Below are 18186 nucleotides of genomic sequence, written 5' to 3'. Positions count from 1 at the left end.
GGAACTGCATTCTGTAGCTCAAGCCAGTAAACGTTCACTGAATTAAACTGTGTTCAAGACGCCAGAGCTGGATTCAAGGACAGAGACAAAAAGGGGCACCTTTATGGAGCCCCTGTCCCCCAGCCTCGATTCCTACTTAGATTCAAATGATTGCTTTCCAATGTTTTATCATGAAAAAACTCAAACTATAGCAAACTTAACGAGCGCTGTGCATTGAGCAGCACGAACCCTCCACCTTGATCCATAACGACCGATGCACTGGACTGGCTTTATTCGGTACCTCTCTATCCATGTATCTTCCCATCTGTCAAACCACTCGACTGCTCTTCCTACGCCAGTTGCAGTTGTGTTTTGGGGTGCATTCAGAGTAATTTGCAGACATGAACACACTTCATCCATACACACTTCAACCTCCATCCCATTCATTAGAGGTTCATACAAATAGTCGGTTAGCTTTTAACTTTAACACAGTGATTGTTCAACCGGACTTGGTTAGAAGACACTCCTTTTTCCAAAAGCTGAAAACTGAGAAAGGTTATCAGGGTAATCGAGGCACGTATCAGGGTATTCAGGCACTTCCATGTCTCCCCTTCCTGGTTCCCAGATGAATCGGCCTTTCAGGAACATGAGCATGATTAATTCTAGAAAGTACAGCGGCTCCAAAGACAGGGTCAGAGCTGGCTTTTAAGAATATTTTGGGATTCTGCCAAAACCCCCATGGGAAAGACAGGGAGGAACACATTTATGTGTTTTGGGTCATGGTTGATCACATGTCACATGCCACTTCTGGTCAAACCCTGGTCAAAGGAACAGACTGGTCAAACCCTGGTCAAAGGAACAGGCAGCTCTTTTGTGGGTGGCTATGGGAATCACATGGACCCATCTTTTCAAGTTATATTTGGATGTTCTTCCTTACCCACTCAGACCGGTAATGGCCTTCCCAACCCAGTGTTGACAAAACAATCCGTCCCTGACATGGAGCCAGGATGTTTTGGTTTTTTTTTTTCCTCCCCCTGGGTTCAAAGCATCTGAGAGCCTAAGATAGAATATTCTGGAGCAATTTGTTGGTTAATGAACCCTGGAGGCAAATGCTCAAAACTCGACTTAGCTGCAGAGGAGCATTTGGGTTGATGCCTGGCAGGAAAAAAAAAAAAAAGACAAATGATGAACCAGAACCTAAGATGTCCTCGTCTTGCTAGAAACAAGATACTTGAAATATATACAGTTAGTTGTATTGAAGAGGCAAAGAAAACGGTTGCAGAGTTAAAGAATCATAAAAAATGCAGAGAATAGGGAATCATTTAGTGAGTGCTTTGTTCACAATCATCTAAGCATGGAGCTTTCTGGATGCTTCCCAGACTTCTAGGGTGAAAGTGGCCTGTCTGCACAGTGTCTATAAACTGGAGACCTGGGATGCACAAGCAGTCCAATATTTGAGTCCTACTCCAAAGGCTGTAGTTTGCCCTATAGTCGAGCTAAAATGCTGAGCAGTAGATGTGAGGAAGACTGTGGCTTAGTGTGGGGGGCCTAAATCCATTTTCAATCTCCACACGGTTCAGCCTCCATTGAGGCTGAAGTGCGAAGCTTTGCCCCCAAGCAACCTGTGTTTGAAAGCACACTGCAGGTTCCCCAATCCAGCCAGGGAAGAGCAGTTTCGCTCTCAGGGACTTGCCTGGAAGTGCCCTGGATGGGAGTTGGGGTACTAGAGCCTCAAGGTGGTTGGAGGGCCCCAAACAGATTTTGTAAACTTTTCTAATCAACAATAGATTGTACCTATCGGATCATCCTCCTTTCCCATTTCTGAAGTCCCACCAGCAAGTGGGATGCACTGATCTGCCACCTGTCATCATGGGTGAGTTTGCTTGGTGCTTCACCTTCTGTTGCAGTAACCATGTGACTATGGATCCTTGGACAGCGTGGTGGCCTCCTGCCAATGGCCACCCTCATCTGGGTGATTTGTCTTGTGTAAGATTTAATAAAGGGGTCTCTGAAATACAGTTGCCTGTGGGGTCTCTTGTTCCCCTAAAAGAAACAGCAACAGGTTTTCATTTTTGTTTTTTAACTCATAGATCCAGCTTCATGTTTGACGTTGCCATCCCAGTGTCAAGTGAGTGTGGAACTTGCTGAAGGGTCAGTGCTCCAGGTCTGCATTTCACATCTCTAACGTGGACCCCGTCACAGCAGAACATCATTGTTGTTAGGAGCAGGAATGGATGACAACATGGGATTGGGACTCACCAAAAGGTTGGCAGTTTGAAACCCACCTGGTGCTACTGCCAAGGAAAGATCTGGAGCTCCTCTTCCGAAAGATTCTCCTTGCCCTCACGCCACTGCTAATGCATAGCGACCCTACGGGACAGAGTCGAATGGTCCCTGTGAGTCCCTGAGACTAACTCTTTATTGAAGTACAAAGTCTCACCTTCCTCCCTCAGGGGAGCTGGTGGTTTCGAACTGATGACTTTGGGGATCGATTCTATTCTGTAACCCGTGGGGTTGCCATGAATTCACTTCTACTCGTTTTGCTGGCATCTTGATGGCAGGAGTTCCCATTGGACTGCTAGCTCGAAGATTTGCAGTTTGAACCCCCCCCCCAGCCCCCAACTCAGCCATCTCAAAAGACAGGCTTGATGATGCCCGTTCAAAAGGTCACAGCCTTGAAAACCCTGTGGAGTAGTTCCATTCTGCACACACGGGGTGGCCATGAGTCAGATTCGAGGTGAGGGCAACTAACAATAATAACACGAGCTTGACCGAAGCAGCTTGTCAGGCATCCCGGGGTGTTCAGACCACTATGCTTTCTGTTTGTAGGGGTTCAAAAACTGCTTGTGCCACCAAGGGCTCTATGTTAGGGACCTCAGGCTCCGGGGATGCCAGAAAGATAGAGTAGAACCTGGCTTTCCCTGCAGGCAGTCGGCAGAAATAGTCAGTTACCTGCTCAGGACTGCAGAAGGGCTGACTGAGGCCTCTGAAAGGTCTGACAGAGTGTTCGCCCTTCTATTGGACTTGGGGACCCTTGCAGAAGTCACCCTCAAAATGCTAAGGGCTGAATACCAATGCCAGCTAACAAGAAGACGTTTTCACTTGGCCGGTTGAAAGTCAGGGAAGAGGCATCCCCTTCCCTGGCTCCTTCAGAGTTCACTTGAGACAGTGAGTCTGTGGAATTTTCCCCCCTCTGCCCCCCAATGTCTCTGAAAAAATCTGTAACTCTAAAGTGTTTCCTCTGCAGCCTGGAAAGCCACTCTTTTGAAATGGACCCTTCTACCTCCCAGTTTTCCCTCTGAATCCTGTGTGTATAAGGACGGAATCCACTTCGCTCCTTAAAGGGTCCGATAACCTTTCGGAGTCTGCGTCAACCCTGCAAGCTCTTCAGTGGCTTGGCCACGAGGCTGCTCACTTAGCCAATCAGGAAGTTTTCCTTTCTCTTCTGTTTTCATGACATCGCCTTCCTGTCTGGGTACTTATGCCATTGACGTTGACTCATTGCAACCCATTGGATGGGACAGAACTGCCCCTGTGAGTTTCTGAGGCTGTAATTCTTTACAGGAGTAGAAAGTTCTGTCTTTCTTCCCCTGTTAGGGTAGGGAGTAGATTTTGTTTTTAGCCACTTCCCCCAACCTGTGCAGCCTGATAGGATTACTTCACGGCACTTGCCAAGTTCATGTTCATGAGCTCATTTCGTCTTGAGCCATGCAAATAAGTAGGGTGTGAGGAATGCAGGGAGGGAAGCTATGTGCCGTCAAGTGGATTTGGACTCACGGCAACCTGGTAGGGCAGAGTAGAATTGCCCCATAGACTTTCCAAGGCTGCCCATCCTTGTAGAAGCAGACGGCCCCATGTTTCTCCCTCCGAATGGCTGGTCGGTTCAAAGCACTGACCGTTGGGGTTTCCAGCCATGTGTTTGACCATGGTAACAGTAGGAGCAGGGGTTTGCCAACAATAACCTGCAGCCGAATGTGGCCCACCACCAAACACATATACAGCCTGTGACCTTAGAATGGCTTTTCCATTTCTGAAGGGGCTGGATAGGGGGAAACAAAAGTAAAAGAATTTCTACTGACAAGTGAAAATGGCAGGGGCTGGAGAGGTTCGTAGCCATAACAGAAGTGTTATTGGAACAGTCCTGCCCATTTATTTCTGTGTTGTCTATTGCTACACTGGGACACGGTAGGTACAACACACAGGATCCTTCCCCACTGTCTCCCCACTCCAATGTGCCTTCTCTTCGAAGTCGCTTGGCATGCAATCGATTCGGACTCCTCAGACCCGCCCGCATGGCTGTTCCAGTAGACCTGGGCGAAAGGTTGCCAATGGCTGATTTTCCAGAAATGGAACACCAGGCCTTTCTTCTGAGGCACTTCTGGGTAGTCTCAACTTTTCGTTAAATCATTTTATTGGGGGCTCGTGCAACTTTGATCACAATCCATTGTGTCAAGAGCATGTGCACATTGGTTGGCATCATCATTTTCAAAACATTTTCTTTCTACTTGAGCCCTTGGTATCAGCTTCTCATTTTCCCAACTCCCTCCTCCACCCTCCCTCCGTTCCTCCCCCTTGATAATTTATAAATTATTATTATTTCTTCATGTCTGACACTGACCGATGTCTCCCTTCAGCCACTTTTCTGTTGTCCATCCCCCTGGGAGAGGGTTATAGGCCCATCACTGTGATCAGTTCCCCCTTTCTCATCCCACCTTCCCCTTCCCCTCCTGGTATGGCTACTCTCAATATTGGTCCTGAGGGGGTTATCTGTCTTGGATTCCCTGTGTCTCCAGCTTTGCTGTGTACATGGGGACAGGTTCAAGCTTTTGGCTCGTGTGAAGCATTTAACCATTTGCAACACACAGGGCCTCCTCGCCTTCTCTTTAGGCAGGGACATGTCTCGTCCAAGCCCCAGCCTCCCTGCACATCCTAAGTGCATCTTGCAAGAAAGCAGGTAACGAAGGAGCATTTCATTGGCAGGACAGTTTTTGCCAGGCACAGCTGGAGGCAGAGCGAGGCTGAGCCACCTGCCCAAGATCACCCAGCTATTCAAGCGGTTGGAGGCAAAATTCCAACACCTGTAGTCAAGCTCAGCAGCTGCCAGTCAAGTCCATTCCAATTTATAACGACCCTATAGGAAAGGATAACTCGCTTATGGCGTTCTGTCAACAGAGGCCCATCCCCACACTTCCTCCCTCAGAGCCATTTGGTAGCTTTGAAACGCTAATCTTTTCTGCGTGCAGGCTAATGCTTAATCGTTGGGCCACCAGGGATCTTTGGGAGACACATAGACGCCACTTTCCCAAGGGGCCCTTTCCTGGTCCGCTCCGCCTCCCTCTGCAAGGCTGGGGCGCGCCCCTCTCCCAGGCCTGGAGGCTAAGAGAGGCAGAAGGTCGCGTGCGCTGAGTGTCAACAAAGGAGTGTGGTCCCCCCCCCTCACCCCGCATTCCAAGGACCAGAACCCGGGAGCTTCCTGCCTCTCCTCTGCCCACTAGGATTAGCTGAGTCACGGTGAGGCTGCACCTGGGCTGAGTGTCAACAAAAGAGTGTGGCCCCCGCCCAAGGACCAGAACCCCCAGCCTCCCGCCTCCCCTCGCCGCCGCTGCCTGGAAGCGCTGAGTCACCGTGAGGCGGCGCCAGGGCTCCACCCGGCCTCCCCAGGCCCCGCTCCCGCTCCCGCCCCCACCCGCAGCCCGCCGACCGCGTGAGTACCGGGGCCCTGCGGCCGTGCGCACGCGGGGTGGGGGGCGCCCGCCTGCCCCTGGCCGCTGCAAGGTCCTAGGGACCGAGGCGACGCTGGAGGCAAAGTCCGGAAGGTGGGAGGGAGGAAGGCCATTTCACCCGCCAGGCGCTGAAAGCGGCAGGAGGACCTCACCAGATTGTCTGAGGGGGGAGGACCCCGGAAGAGTCATGGTGGGCTTAGCCTTAGAGGCTTGTATGGAGGTGGGGACAATTCTGCCTGCTCCGTGTGAAGCTCATGTCTGTACCTTCAGGTCCACCCTGTATGGTAGGGCAGCCTGGGTTAGCATCTGTATGGGAGCAGTTCGCCAGATCCTTCTCATTCACGGCCATTGGGGTGGGTTTGAAGTGCCAACCTTGGGTTTAACAACTACGTGGTTTTGCTCCATCAAGTTGCCTGCCCTCAGGAGGACACATTTTAGTCTAGGCCACGACTCTGAATCCTAGCAGCTCACACTGACCCCTTTGAGGTAGGCAGTCTGGCCATACTCTTTTTATAGATGGGGAAACAGCCACAGAGAAGCCTAGCAAGTGGTCTCAGGTCACACAGCTGGGATACACATCTGGGCTTGCCTCCTGAGTCCCATGCATCTTGTTACAAGCATCGCTCTTGGTGTCAGTGGGAAGATCGGAAGGAATTGGTCAGAGCAGAATGACGCTCCATAGGATTTTTAATGGCTGATTGCAAATTCAGAAGATTACCAGGCCTTTCTTCTGAGGTACCTCCGGGTGGACAAGAACTACTAATTTTCACCAATGATTTGGTTAGCAGCTGAGCACATTACCTGTTTGCACCACCCAGGGATGGGGTGTACTCGCCACCAACACTTGAAATGGAAAGGGGGTTATACTAGTTCTGTATTGCTCCAGGCCCCCAAAGTGGAACACCTCCTGAGTGATAAGTGTGGGGTACTGATCGGCACTGCAATACAGATGCCAGGCCAGGGGTGACTGTTCTTGTCTGCACTCTACATGCCTCCATAGGGAAGCTCAGCGCCCCTGCTAGAAAAATTGGCCCTGAACTGCAGGGATGGATGGGTCTTCGAATTCGATGACTCTCAAAGATTCTTTTCCAGGCTCATCTCTTTGGCATGTCCCAGTGAGAGTCAAGGAGCCTGGTAGCACAGTGGTTGAACTCTTGATCACTAGAGGCCAAGTCAATGGCTCGAGCCCACCAAAGTCAGCAGAAGAGAGGCCTGGCCGTCTGCCTTGGGAACCACGGGGCAGCGCAACTCTGCCCTATAGGGTTGCTATGACAGCCGTAGGTTTGGTTTGCAAACTCCTATCTCTCAGCCTCACTGAATGTCCCAACCAATAGAAGGATGGGGTGTGGCTGTCGAGAGATTTCAAATGAGGTGAGGCCCAGTGTGTGGCCCGTGGAGGTTCGCAGTCAGTACCCAGAGAGCTGTCATTGCTGAAGCTTGGACCAGAAGACCGCGAGACTGGTTGAGGTAAGGCTCACCAAGAATCAGGCTGCCTGGCACCTTGGAAGTACTCATATGTGTTGGCTGCCCTTATTATTGTTTCCACTCGATGAGCCCCCATCCTGTATGAGGGGGCTTTCAAAAGTTCGTGGAAAAGTGGCATTAAACTATAATGGCATTTCACCAGGAATTTTTGGGAGTCCCCGCAGACACAGGAAGCCCTCAAGAGCTTGCAGATGTTATGGTCGTTTGGCACTGTCGAAACTTAAGGACCTGTATTTTTAAATTCTTGCATGTTTCCTCCTCCCTGATGTCTCCATCTTTGTCGCCCCTCCCAGCTCTTCCCCCGGCCGTCCTCTGCAGCTCAGCATCAGAACACTGCTCATCCCAAGCCGTTGCCATGGGGTCCTCTAAGAAGGTGACGCTCTCCGTGCTCAGCCGGGAGCAATCTGAAGGGGTTGGTGCAAGGGTCCGCAGAAGCATCGGCAGACCTGAGGTATGCTGGCCGGGAGGCGATGTCTTGCTGTTTTGTGGAAGGGACAGTAGGGTGCTCGGATGACTTGGGAAGAAAGGTCCCTGGCAGTCATGAGCTGCCCTGTGGGGGGCCGTAGGAGCCAACTAAAAACTTAGACTCCACGCGGAGCAGCCCCAGCACACCAGCAGCCCCAGCTCAGCCTTGGCTGGGCTTTCTGGAATGTGAGTGCAGGTGGCCTGGGTGGAGGTGCACCAAAACTTCCTGGAGAAAGTGTCTCCGTGTGTCTTGGAACCCTACCCCCTCCAGGCTGATCTGCTCTCTGCCAAGGGAGACAAGCTTTAAGAGAAGGTGAGGTAGGCATCGTTCAGTTTCAGAGAGCTTTTTTCATTTGAATGATATGGGAACCTCAGGACTTGTGGGAAAGAAAATCTCTTGGGCAAGCAGAATGCTGATCGCCAGGCCTTTCTTCTGCATTGCCTTTGGGTGGTTTCAGACTCCCAGTCGTTTGATCGATTGCTCCACGCAGGGACCTGTAGTGGTGGTCACAGCCTCAGGAATTTAGAACCAGGCACCATCCTCGAGTCAAAAAAAACGTGGACCAAAGGGACAAATGTATTGTTGCAATGTGCTGGTGAGTCAATTCCAATGTCTATCAGTCCTCTAGGACAGAGTAGAGCTGCCTCGTTGAGTTTCCAAGCCTGTGAATTTTTATGAACGCCAAATGCCACATCTTTCTCTCACCGAGTGGGTTTGAAGCACTGACTTCAATAGTAGCTGAGCACACAACTCCGTGTTACAAGGGTCCCAAAGACATGCATTAGGGAAATGGATTCCACTTTGAAATGAGAGGCGGGTTTGTCCCTCTTCTTACTCTTCTAGTCTCACAATACTTGGTTTCCAGACTTCAGCTTTATGCCACTTTTTAAACATAGAAAACATCTTTGGGTTTAACAAACCTTCGGACTTGTCTTAGAAATGCTGCCCTCCAGGTTGGTGGAGTCCGATGTTGACTCGCTGCCAAGGAAGGGCGAGGTCTGTGCCAACCTAACAACAGTCCAACAGGCTTCTACTACCCGAGCCCCTCCCATTTCTCTCCCCACCATCAGCCTCCCATGGGCCTTGGAATATCTTTTGAAGCAGATCAAACAATGCTTTCCCAAGGATACACGAAAACAGGAGCATTCTAAATGCTCAATGCACAGTGGACCTTGGGGAGAGGCAGGTGGATGTGGAGTTATATTTTGCCAGGCCACATCACCAAGCCCCTAAGCAACCAGCCAGTAAGCCTGCTTCTGTGGGGCAAGGGTAGCCGGTACTTTAATTGAGCCCCTTTGTTGGGCCCACACCCACTGGGGAATTCATTTTTTTTTCCGTTTCGTTTTTGTCATGTGAGGTTCTTTGGGAATTTCTTCGAACCTCTCAAATCCTGGTGAGAATAAACTTTGTGAATGCAGAACATGAAATACATAGGCTGACCGAGGGAAATATTTTACTGAAAGATAATCAATAAAATATGGGGGTGGGGTGGAGCACAAGCCCAATTTTATATTTCACATGAAAAATTTTTTTATTTTTTATATATGACTTTATATTTCACACGAAAAATCAAGTCATGATGTTGGCTCTAAAAAAACTCAGAAACAAGAATTTTATTTGGCTGGGATCAGCAATGAATGCTTATGGAAGCAGCAGTCAAAAACATCAAACAACAACATATTGCATTGGGCAAATCTGCTGTACAAAATTTCTTTTGAAGTGTTGAAGAGCAAGGATGTCACTCTGAAGACTAAGGTCTGTCTGCCTCTACCGTGGTCTTTTCAACCACCGCATGTGCATGTGAAAGTTGGACAGTGGAATAAGGAAGACCTAAGAAGAATTGATGAGTTTGAATGAATGGCACTGGTGAAGCATCTTGAAAGTCCCATGAATTGTCAAAAGAACACACAAATCTGGGACAAAGCACAGCCAGAATGCCCCTGGAAAGGGAGGATAGTGAGACCTTGCCTCATTTGTTTGGCCATGTTGTCAGGGGAGACCAGTCCCTGGAGAAGGACAGTATGCTTAGTAAAGTAGAGGGGCAGTGAAAAAGAGGAAGGCTTGCTACAAGATGGATCGACACAGTGGCTGCAACAATGGGCTCAAACATAAGAACAACTGTGAGGACGAGGGCAGTGTTTTGCTCTGTGGCACATAGGGTCGCTATGAGCAGGAACTGACCCAACCACGCCTAACAACAACAACGTGAGCCTCATGTATATGATTTCAACATACCTGCAACAACTGGCATTTGATGTGAAAATACCTTTGGGTTTTGTTGGGGACAAAGTCACAATGATTATAATTGGCTCGTGTGCCAGTCTGCTATTTAGCTAAAAGGTGACCTCAGGGGCTAGATTTGCTTCACATTTTTAAACGGAGGTGGGAAACATCCAGCCCACAGGCCATATCAGGCCCGGAAAAGCAGTACTACCAGCTAACATTCCACGCCTGACCAAAGAGAAGCAGTTCCAGCCATCACATTTCACATTAGGGGTGAGTTAATCACATGTTTGACCAGCCTGGCCCGAGCATGACGAGCACCAACCAACCCAAAACCTCGCTCACTGCCCACGAATCAATTGTGACTCAACTCATAGCTACCCTGTGGGCCAGGGTATAACTGCCCCAATGGGCATCAAAAACAGCATTCATGGAAAGCAAAAGTCATTAAAAAGACAGGTAAAAAGAAAAGATCAAAGTGGAGACAGGAGTGGGACACCCGGTCTTTCTCCCGAGGAATGGCTGGTGGTTTGAACTGCTGACCTTGCATTAGCAGCCCCCAGTGTAACCACTGTGCCACCGAGGCTCCTCACATGAGTGCCAGATGCCATTCAAAACCCATAAAAATGTGAGACCAAAGGGTCAACATTTACTCTAAAGCAGACATAAGCACAGAAGGAGGCAGGGGAACTATAGTCCCGAAAATAGAATGACCAGAATGCAATTGAAGAGGTTGACACAGTGTGGAAAATTTAATTAACACTGAACAATTTATGTAGAAGTTGTCAAATGGGAACCTAATTTGCTGTGTACGCTTTCACCGAACATATCATTTTCAGAAAACCAGGAATGCGTTTTTTCATTCTGTGTACTCCCTATGCTGTCAAACATACAATTATATGAATGCCAAGGGCTAACCTTAAGAGTGAGCGCTCCAGGGTGATGGGATCGAGACTGATTTGTATCAACTTCTTTTTTCCTAGGTAAAGGCATACTTGGTACAGAGGAGATCCTTTGACTAATAGAGTATGGGGATCTTGAAAATATAGCTCTTCAGTCAGGATTCTTAACTGGAACCATGAGTGGAATGGACTGGGGAAAATATCACATCTTGATTTTCACTAACTTCTGAAATATCAACATTTCCTTCAATTATGGCCGTCTTGAAACCCTATACAAGGTTGCTATGAGTAGGAATTGACTCGTTGGCCGTGGGTTTGTGTTATCCTTTTTAATAATATTGTTCAGTGACATTTGTGACATTTTTCATACTGTGCCAGCATTCTCTGTATTTCCATTTTAGTTGTTTCATTTCTCTTACTCTAGCTTCCCTGTCCCTACCTAGCTTCTCAAACTTGCTTTATGGTAAACGTTGACTGCTTGGATTCATATAAGTTCTTCTTTGAAAGAACTAGGTACTCATTAGTGATATTGTTTATTTTATGATCTAATCTGTCACTTGGCTGCAAGGTGACCTCTGAGTGTGCCTTCAGTTCCAAGTGCAAAGGGTGTTCTAGGATGACAGCCTCAGAGTTCCTCAAGGCTCTACTTGTCCAGTAAGTCTGGGGTTTTTAAAGAATTTGAATTTTCTACACTTATTTCACATTCAATCAGGGTCTTTCTCCCGAGCCTTTGTCAGAGTAGATCATGGTAGCTGGGCCCAATCTAGTTCTTCTGGTCTCAGGATACATGAGAATGTGGTTGGTGTGGACTAGTTCTGTGAGCTAGTTTGGATCTCTTGTTCCCTTCTTTCTATTTTGATCCAGAAAAACGGATAGTAATAGTTGTAGTTTAAATAGCCACTCACAAGCGTTTAAGATTCCATTCAACAGTCCCCAAGTAGGCTGCTGAACATAAGCTATATAAACCTTGCTGTACCAGTTGGCCGAGCTGTCCCACAAGACAATGGGTCTAAGTCTTCAAGTCCAGTAAACCACTCCCTGAAGTGTTTGGTTATTGTGCCCTCTAAGACATGAATATATACATTTCAAAAAGCTTGTAATAAAAGGGAATTACAAGAATAATGAAGCTCGAAATAGAATTGCACAATTTTTTGAAGCTCCCTCATGTGTTCAGCATACAAACATGCCTGCAGATACATCTATACATGCACACAATAACATATACTCACATCTACCAGCTCTCCTGCCTCCTTTTTATAAGGACTTCCCTAAAAGCCACACAGAACAACCTCCATGTGTATCTCATCAATCTGACTTAGTCAGATGACCACACCTCGCTGTAAAAAGGCTTGGTGGTGTTAACTACTATTGAGTAGTCCACAACAATCCCACGCATCACGGAAGGAAATGCTGCCTTGTCTAGGGCAATCCCCATGACTGGTTGTGGATCACACTGTTGTAATCCATAGGGCTTTCACTGGCTGATTGTCAGAAGCAGTTGTCAAGGGGTTGTTTCTAGTCCATCTTAGTCTGAAAGCTCCACTGAAACCTGTTCTGTATCTTAGCAAGTCTGTATCAGTGCAAGCCTCCACTGACAGACGAGTGGTGGCTGCGCATTAGCTGGATTTAGCTAGGAATCGAACCCAGATTTCCTTCGTGAAAGGCAAGAATTCTACCACAGAGCCGGAGAGGCCAGGGACCTCAGACCTGCATCAGTTAAGATGGACCTTTGATAGACAGAGGAATATTCTAGACCCAGTGGGACATCATATTAAAAAAAAAAGAGCAGCGGGTCAATCCTATTGCCAAGGAGCTTGCCTTTTCTGGTAACGGCTTCCTGTGCCTCTTGGTTTAAGTAAAATGCCAAGCTGCTTATTATGGGGTGGTGACCACAAGTTTCAACTGGCCTTCCCAAGAGATCAAAAGAAGTCACTTGGAAACTGCCCCACGCATTTGGCAACTAAAGTATTTGGAATGGTCTGCTGGACTTGATTTTTCATGTGGCTCAGAAAACAAAAACAACAGAGAAGGTGATCAGTTTAATGTGAAGGAAAAGGAAAACAAACACTTTAGAAAACCCGGCTTCTCATAGAAATCAGATCTTCTCTTCAGCTAACACATGTTTAGTTAATGTGTTGTTGAATGTTTGCTGAACTCTTAGAAAATATTAGGAACTTTTAGGAACCCCAGTGATGTAGTGGACTATGCATTGTACTGCTAACCGCAAGGTCGATAGGTCGACTCTACCAGAGGCTCTTTGAAAAAAAGACGGGGCTGCCTGCTGTTCTTATAAAGATTTATAGTCTGGAAAACGGAAAGGGCTAGTTCTCCCCTGTCCTATAAAGTTGATATGAGTCAGTATCGACTCAATGACTTCAGTTTGGTATTTTTTGGGGGGTTTCCCTTCAGGTGGATTCCAACTCGTATGGATCCTGTAAAACAGAATAGAACTACTCTCTTATGGGTTTCTGATACTTTGAGTCTTTAAAGGAGTAAACAGCCTCATCTTTCCCCCAAGGAGTGGCTACCTGGTTTGAACCATAACCTGGTGGTTAGCAGCCCAACATCTGTGCCACCAGGACTTCTCCAGAGGTATATAAGGCAGGTGTCATATAGCAGGTATGACCCATGCATGCAGCACCTACAGGCCAGGTGCTATACCATCATTGTTTCCTATCTTTACAATCCTGCAAGTTATCTATGATTCCATGACAACACAAAAAGGATACGGAAGTATGTGCAGTCATACCCTATCTTTTCCCAGCCCCATTTCATTTCCATGTCTTCTTTAAGCTCATTGTTGCTATTATTAGGAGAGCAGATTTGGTGCCATGCTAGGAAAAAAACCCACTTATGTAATTTATCAACAAGAGATTTGAAAGTAAAAAAAAAACATACAAGTATCTCGATGGATGCAGGAAAAAAATAAAACATTCAGTAAAATCCAGCAATCACATATGTCTGAGAAAAAGAACCTTTGAAAACTAGGACTAGAAATCAAATTCCGTAACTGCATAAAGGGAATCTAGACAGAAATCAACATTAAACAGCCTGATCACTGGTGACAAGATCTGAATGTGCCCTAGCGGCTTCCTCCTCAAAATTGTGGTTGGGGACCTACTTTGCAAACAGCCAAGTAAAGGGAAAAAAAAGGGTACGGATTGGAAATGAGACCTGTTACCATGGGTCAGAATCAACTCCCAGGCAAGAGGTCTGGTTTGAGGTTTTCCTCTGTTGACTGATGTAGGTGCAACGATCACGCCCCAATACTCCCTCCCTTCCTGTAATATGATGACACGCCCACACCCACTCGAGGCGCACTTCCCATGAGTCCTATCGTCAGGACTAAAGGGCCCTCTGCCCTGACTGCGGGCGTGGCCATGTCATGCGCTTTAACCAGTGGGACCTGTCGATGGGAGTCCACGATGGGCTTGGCTTGGCTTGCCTTTGTTTCGGTGCTTGCCCGTGAGAACAGCACATCCCAGATTGAGTTCCCGAGTGAAGAGACGTGTCGAGACCAGCCGAGCCCAGGGAAAGCCAGCAAAAGCACGGGAACTGTGCAGCAGGAGCTGGTGGCGGAGTGGTCCCGCGAGGGGCTGCTTACTACCAGGGCAGTCACCGCTCCGTAGGAGAAAGATGGCACTTTGTATTCCCATGCGCAGTTACAGTCACAGACACTCACAGGGGCAGTTCTCCCCTGTCCTATCGAGTCGCTGAGAGTCAGAATGGACTCCATGGCTGTGAGTTTGGGTTTTTTTGTTTGTTTCGTGTTTTTTTATGGGGCAAGAGCAGTGGGCTCCATTGATGATGTGCATGTCCATAAGCGAATGATGCAAATGAATACGAGCATGGCCGTGTTCAAAAGCACCTGGTCAGTCACACCTTTCTAATCCCCAGTGGCCCACGGAGTCAAAAGAACAGTTTTAAAGCATTGTTTATGAGACCCTTAAAAACTTGTTAAGCTGGCTAGAAAGAAAATGAATGGGAAAAGAAAATGAACAGAGTAAAGCCCAGCTGGAGAAGATAATGCAACATGATTGGAAAACCGTGACAAAGACCGAAGTAGGGGGTTACAAGTTTGAGCCTGTGGGTTCGAACTGCTGACCCGTCATTCTGTGGGGCAATGATGTGACAGTCTGCTTCCATACGATTTACAGGCTCGAAAACCCAAAGGGGCAGCTCTACTCCGTCTTATAGGGTCTCCGTGCATCGGAATTGACTCCGTGCGGTGAGTGCATGGAAGTGTTAGTTCTTCCCACATTGGTCTATAGATTCAGCCATTCCACTCAAGCTTCCACCAGTTTTGTTCATAGGACTTGATAACTTTTCTAAACCACGGAAGAGGAGCCACCACACTTGTCACGATGTGTTGCTAACAGGTCTGTTTCTACTTCTCTTTTTGAGCTTGATTTGTATCATGCAGTATCTTCTAGCTTTGCACAATAAAAGGAACCACTACTATGAACAGTTCTATTTATAGATAATATTTATGTATCTATCTTAAAATCAACAGGATTTAAAATGAAATCACCAGGACGATTTCAATGCTGCTGGGTCGGGTATTGTGCCAGGGGCACAATGGTTTAAGTGTTCAGTTGCTAACTGAAAAGTCAGGGACTTGAACCCACCAGCCACCCCACAGGAGACCGATGTGACGGTCTGCCTTTGAAGAAATTACAGCCCTGGGAACCCCGTGTTCTCGTCCGCCGTATACACACTGTCATTTTGCATTGAAATCGGCTCTCAGGAGCACAGCAAAGGCTTCTGTCACGTTCCTTTGTCACATGAATGGCCCTAGGCTGGCACCCTCGCCAGAAACGTGCACTCTCCTTTCTGTCTCTGCCATTCTCTATCACTGATGCCCTTGTTTTAGCCCGAGCCTGTGTTATGGCTTGGACTACTAGCCTTCTCTCTCAACCCTTTGCTCTCGATCTTTTTTTATCCGCAGCCCATTTCCCACAGTGATCTTTCTAAATCTGATCCTCTCCACCCCCGATTAACACTCTTTAATTTCAGGATAAAGTCTAACTCCTTCAAGATTTGACATCTGTCCTTCATCATACTCCCATATGTACCCTTTGTCCCAATATATAGCGTACATACTCTAGTATAAGCCGACCCGAATATCAGCCAAGGAGCCGAATTTTGTCACAAAATCTGCGTTAAAAATGTGCTGCAAAGCTCGGGTTATACACGAGTACATACGGTGGGAGTAGTAGCTTTGTCGTTGTTGTTGTTGTTGTTAGGTTTCTATACACAACAGAACAAAGCACTGCCAGGTCTTGTGTCATCTCACAGGCATTCCTATCTTTGAGCCTATTGTGTTAGGCACTGTGTTAACCAACCTCATTGAGGGTCTTCCTCATGTTCTTCCTCAAGGATGGGGCCCTCCTGATAGCATGTCCTAAGAATGTGAGATGATATCTTGCCATTCTCCATTCCAGGGAGCATTCTGGCTGTATTTCTTCCGAGACAGATGTGTTCCCCTGGCAGAGCATGGCACTTCCAATACTCTTCACCAACACCATAATTCAAATGCAGCAATTCCTCGCTAACTTTCCTTATTCACAGTGAAGCCTTCACATGCAGATGAGGCGATTAGAAATACCATGGCTTAGTTCAAGTGCACCTAAACTACTAATATATTTGCATTGTAACCCTTCAAAGAAAGATCTTTTACAGCACATTTGCCCGATGCCCTATGCCGTTTCATTGTTTGACTTCTGCTTCCATGTGTGTTGATTATGGATACAAGTCAAATGAAACCCTTGATAACTTCTGTCTTTCCTCTGTTGATCATGATGTCGCTATGGGGCCGGTTGGGAGGATTGGGGGTTTGTGAATGTGGAAGTGCAATCCATATTGATGACCATGGCTTGGGATATATTAACCAATAACTACTTCTAGTCCCCTTCGCTTTAGGCAACCAAAGTTGCGTCAGCTACACACAGTAGGTTGTACTGAGGGTTCTTCCACTCCGGATGCTGTGCTTTTCTTCCCACAGCCCAGCTTCTCGGATGGTTTGCTCAGCATACAGATTGAACGAGTTTGCTGGAAGAATACAACCCTGACTCACTCCTTTCATGATGTTAAGCCATGCAGTGCCCCCCTTGTTCTGGTCTGACCGCTGCCTGTTGGTGCATGTGCAGGTTCTATGTGGGCCCATTGAAGTGTTCCACAGTCCCCATGTTTTGCCATGCTATCCATCGTTAGTTATGAACCAGACAGTCGCATGCCTTTTATAGTCATCGAAACACAAACATCTTTCTAGCATTTTTCCTTTCAGCCGAGTTCCATTGGACATCAGAACTGATGTCCTTCGGAGGAGCTTCTTGGAAGTTCTTCAGGCAGGCCCAGTTGTTTGGGTAATCAGTCCCTCTCCAATCCCTCACTTCTTCTTGATTAACTCTTGCATGTAATTCAAGACCCAACTGAAGGGCCACCTTCACACGACAGTTCTCCTTGACCCTGTATATGCTAGGTTATCTTTCTCCTGAGCGTGTAGCTTCAGCTTGTAATTGCTCATTTTCCAATCTGTTCCTCATGAGGTGGGGTGGGGCAGGGACTTTTAGGACACAGACTGCGTCTTCCTTGTGTTTAGCTTTTGAGATCTCAGATGATGGATGCAATGTTTGCCTAGCCGTGGTGCTGCGCATAAAATGTCAAATTCCTTATTTAATTAGTCAGTCTCTCTCTCTCTCTCTCTCTCTCTCTCTCTCTCTCTCTCTCTCTCTCTCTCTCTCTCTCTCTCTCTCTCTCTGTAAGGAATTCTTTTCTAAAAGAAATTTTCACTGCAGAAGTTGCTGATTGACTATGTAATATCCCATGAGGTTTTCTAGATGTGCTTGTGGTGATGTCTTTAAGTAGTGAGCCCTGGTGGTACAGTGGTTAAACACTTGGCTGCTAACTTAAAGATGGGCAGTTTGAATTCACCCGGTGGGGAGAGGCCAGGTGATCTGCTTTTGTAAAAATTACAGCCAAGGGAACCACATGGGGCAGTTCTCCTTTGTCATGTGGGGTCACCCCCCCATCACAGGTGTGACATAAAAGGCATGTCTAATCTGCTGATTTTTCTTTTTAATTTCAGTTAAAAAATCTGGATCCATTTTTGCTGTTTGACGAATTTAAAGGCGGTAGACCAGGTGGCTTTCCTGACCATCCTCATCGAGGCTTTGAAACAGTGAGTACACAATTCGATCGGGTGGTGACATGAGAACTTATTCACACATGGGTCATCTATCCATAACTTCGTACCATTGCAATAAGGTGTGTGAAACGCTCATAGAGGGGATTGCTCAGTCTTGTTATGCCACTGGCCACAAGAGTAAGCCATCTCAGAAGCCGGCACAGGAATCCCACAAGCATCAAGGAAGAACAGCCACCAGTGGAGCCCATGCATGAAGTGACA

The 18186-nt window shown here is 47.4% G+C and overlaps 1 protein-coding gene across 2 annotated transcripts in view; it reads left to right on the top strand.

Moving 5' to 3' along the window:
- The first annotated feature begins 5419 nt into the window (after positions 1 to 5419).
- Positions 5420 to 18186, top strand: part of PIR (pirin) — a 92889-nt gene continuing 80122 nt past the window's right edge. Inside the window, exons 1-3 of one of the 2 annotated variants that reach the window (XM_075539007.1) lie at positions 5420 to 5683; positions 7481 to 7638; positions 17866 to 17958. In XM_075539007.1, coding sequence (XP_075395122.1) covers positions 7543 to 7638; positions 17866 to 17958 — 189 coding nt within the window. In that variant the 5' untranslated portion in view covers positions 5420 to 5683; positions 7481 to 7542. Of the gene's footprint in view, positions 5684 to 7025; positions 7170 to 7480; positions 7639 to 17865; positions 17959 to 18186 lie in introns of those variants that run through there. The other variant, XM_075539008.1, reaches the window with a different exon arrangement.

The sequence above is a fragment of the Tenrec ecaudatus genome, chromosome X (assembly GCF_050624435.1).
Source record: "Tenrec ecaudatus isolate mTenEca1 chromosome X, mTenEca1.hap1, whole genome shotgun sequence".
Taxonomy (NCBI): domain Eukaryota; kingdom Metazoa; phylum Chordata; class Mammalia; order Afrosoricida; family Tenrecidae; genus Tenrec; species Tenrec ecaudatus.
The sequence above is the reverse complement of the archived record's forward strand: the minus strand, read 5'-3'. Positions and strand labels throughout refer to the sequence as shown.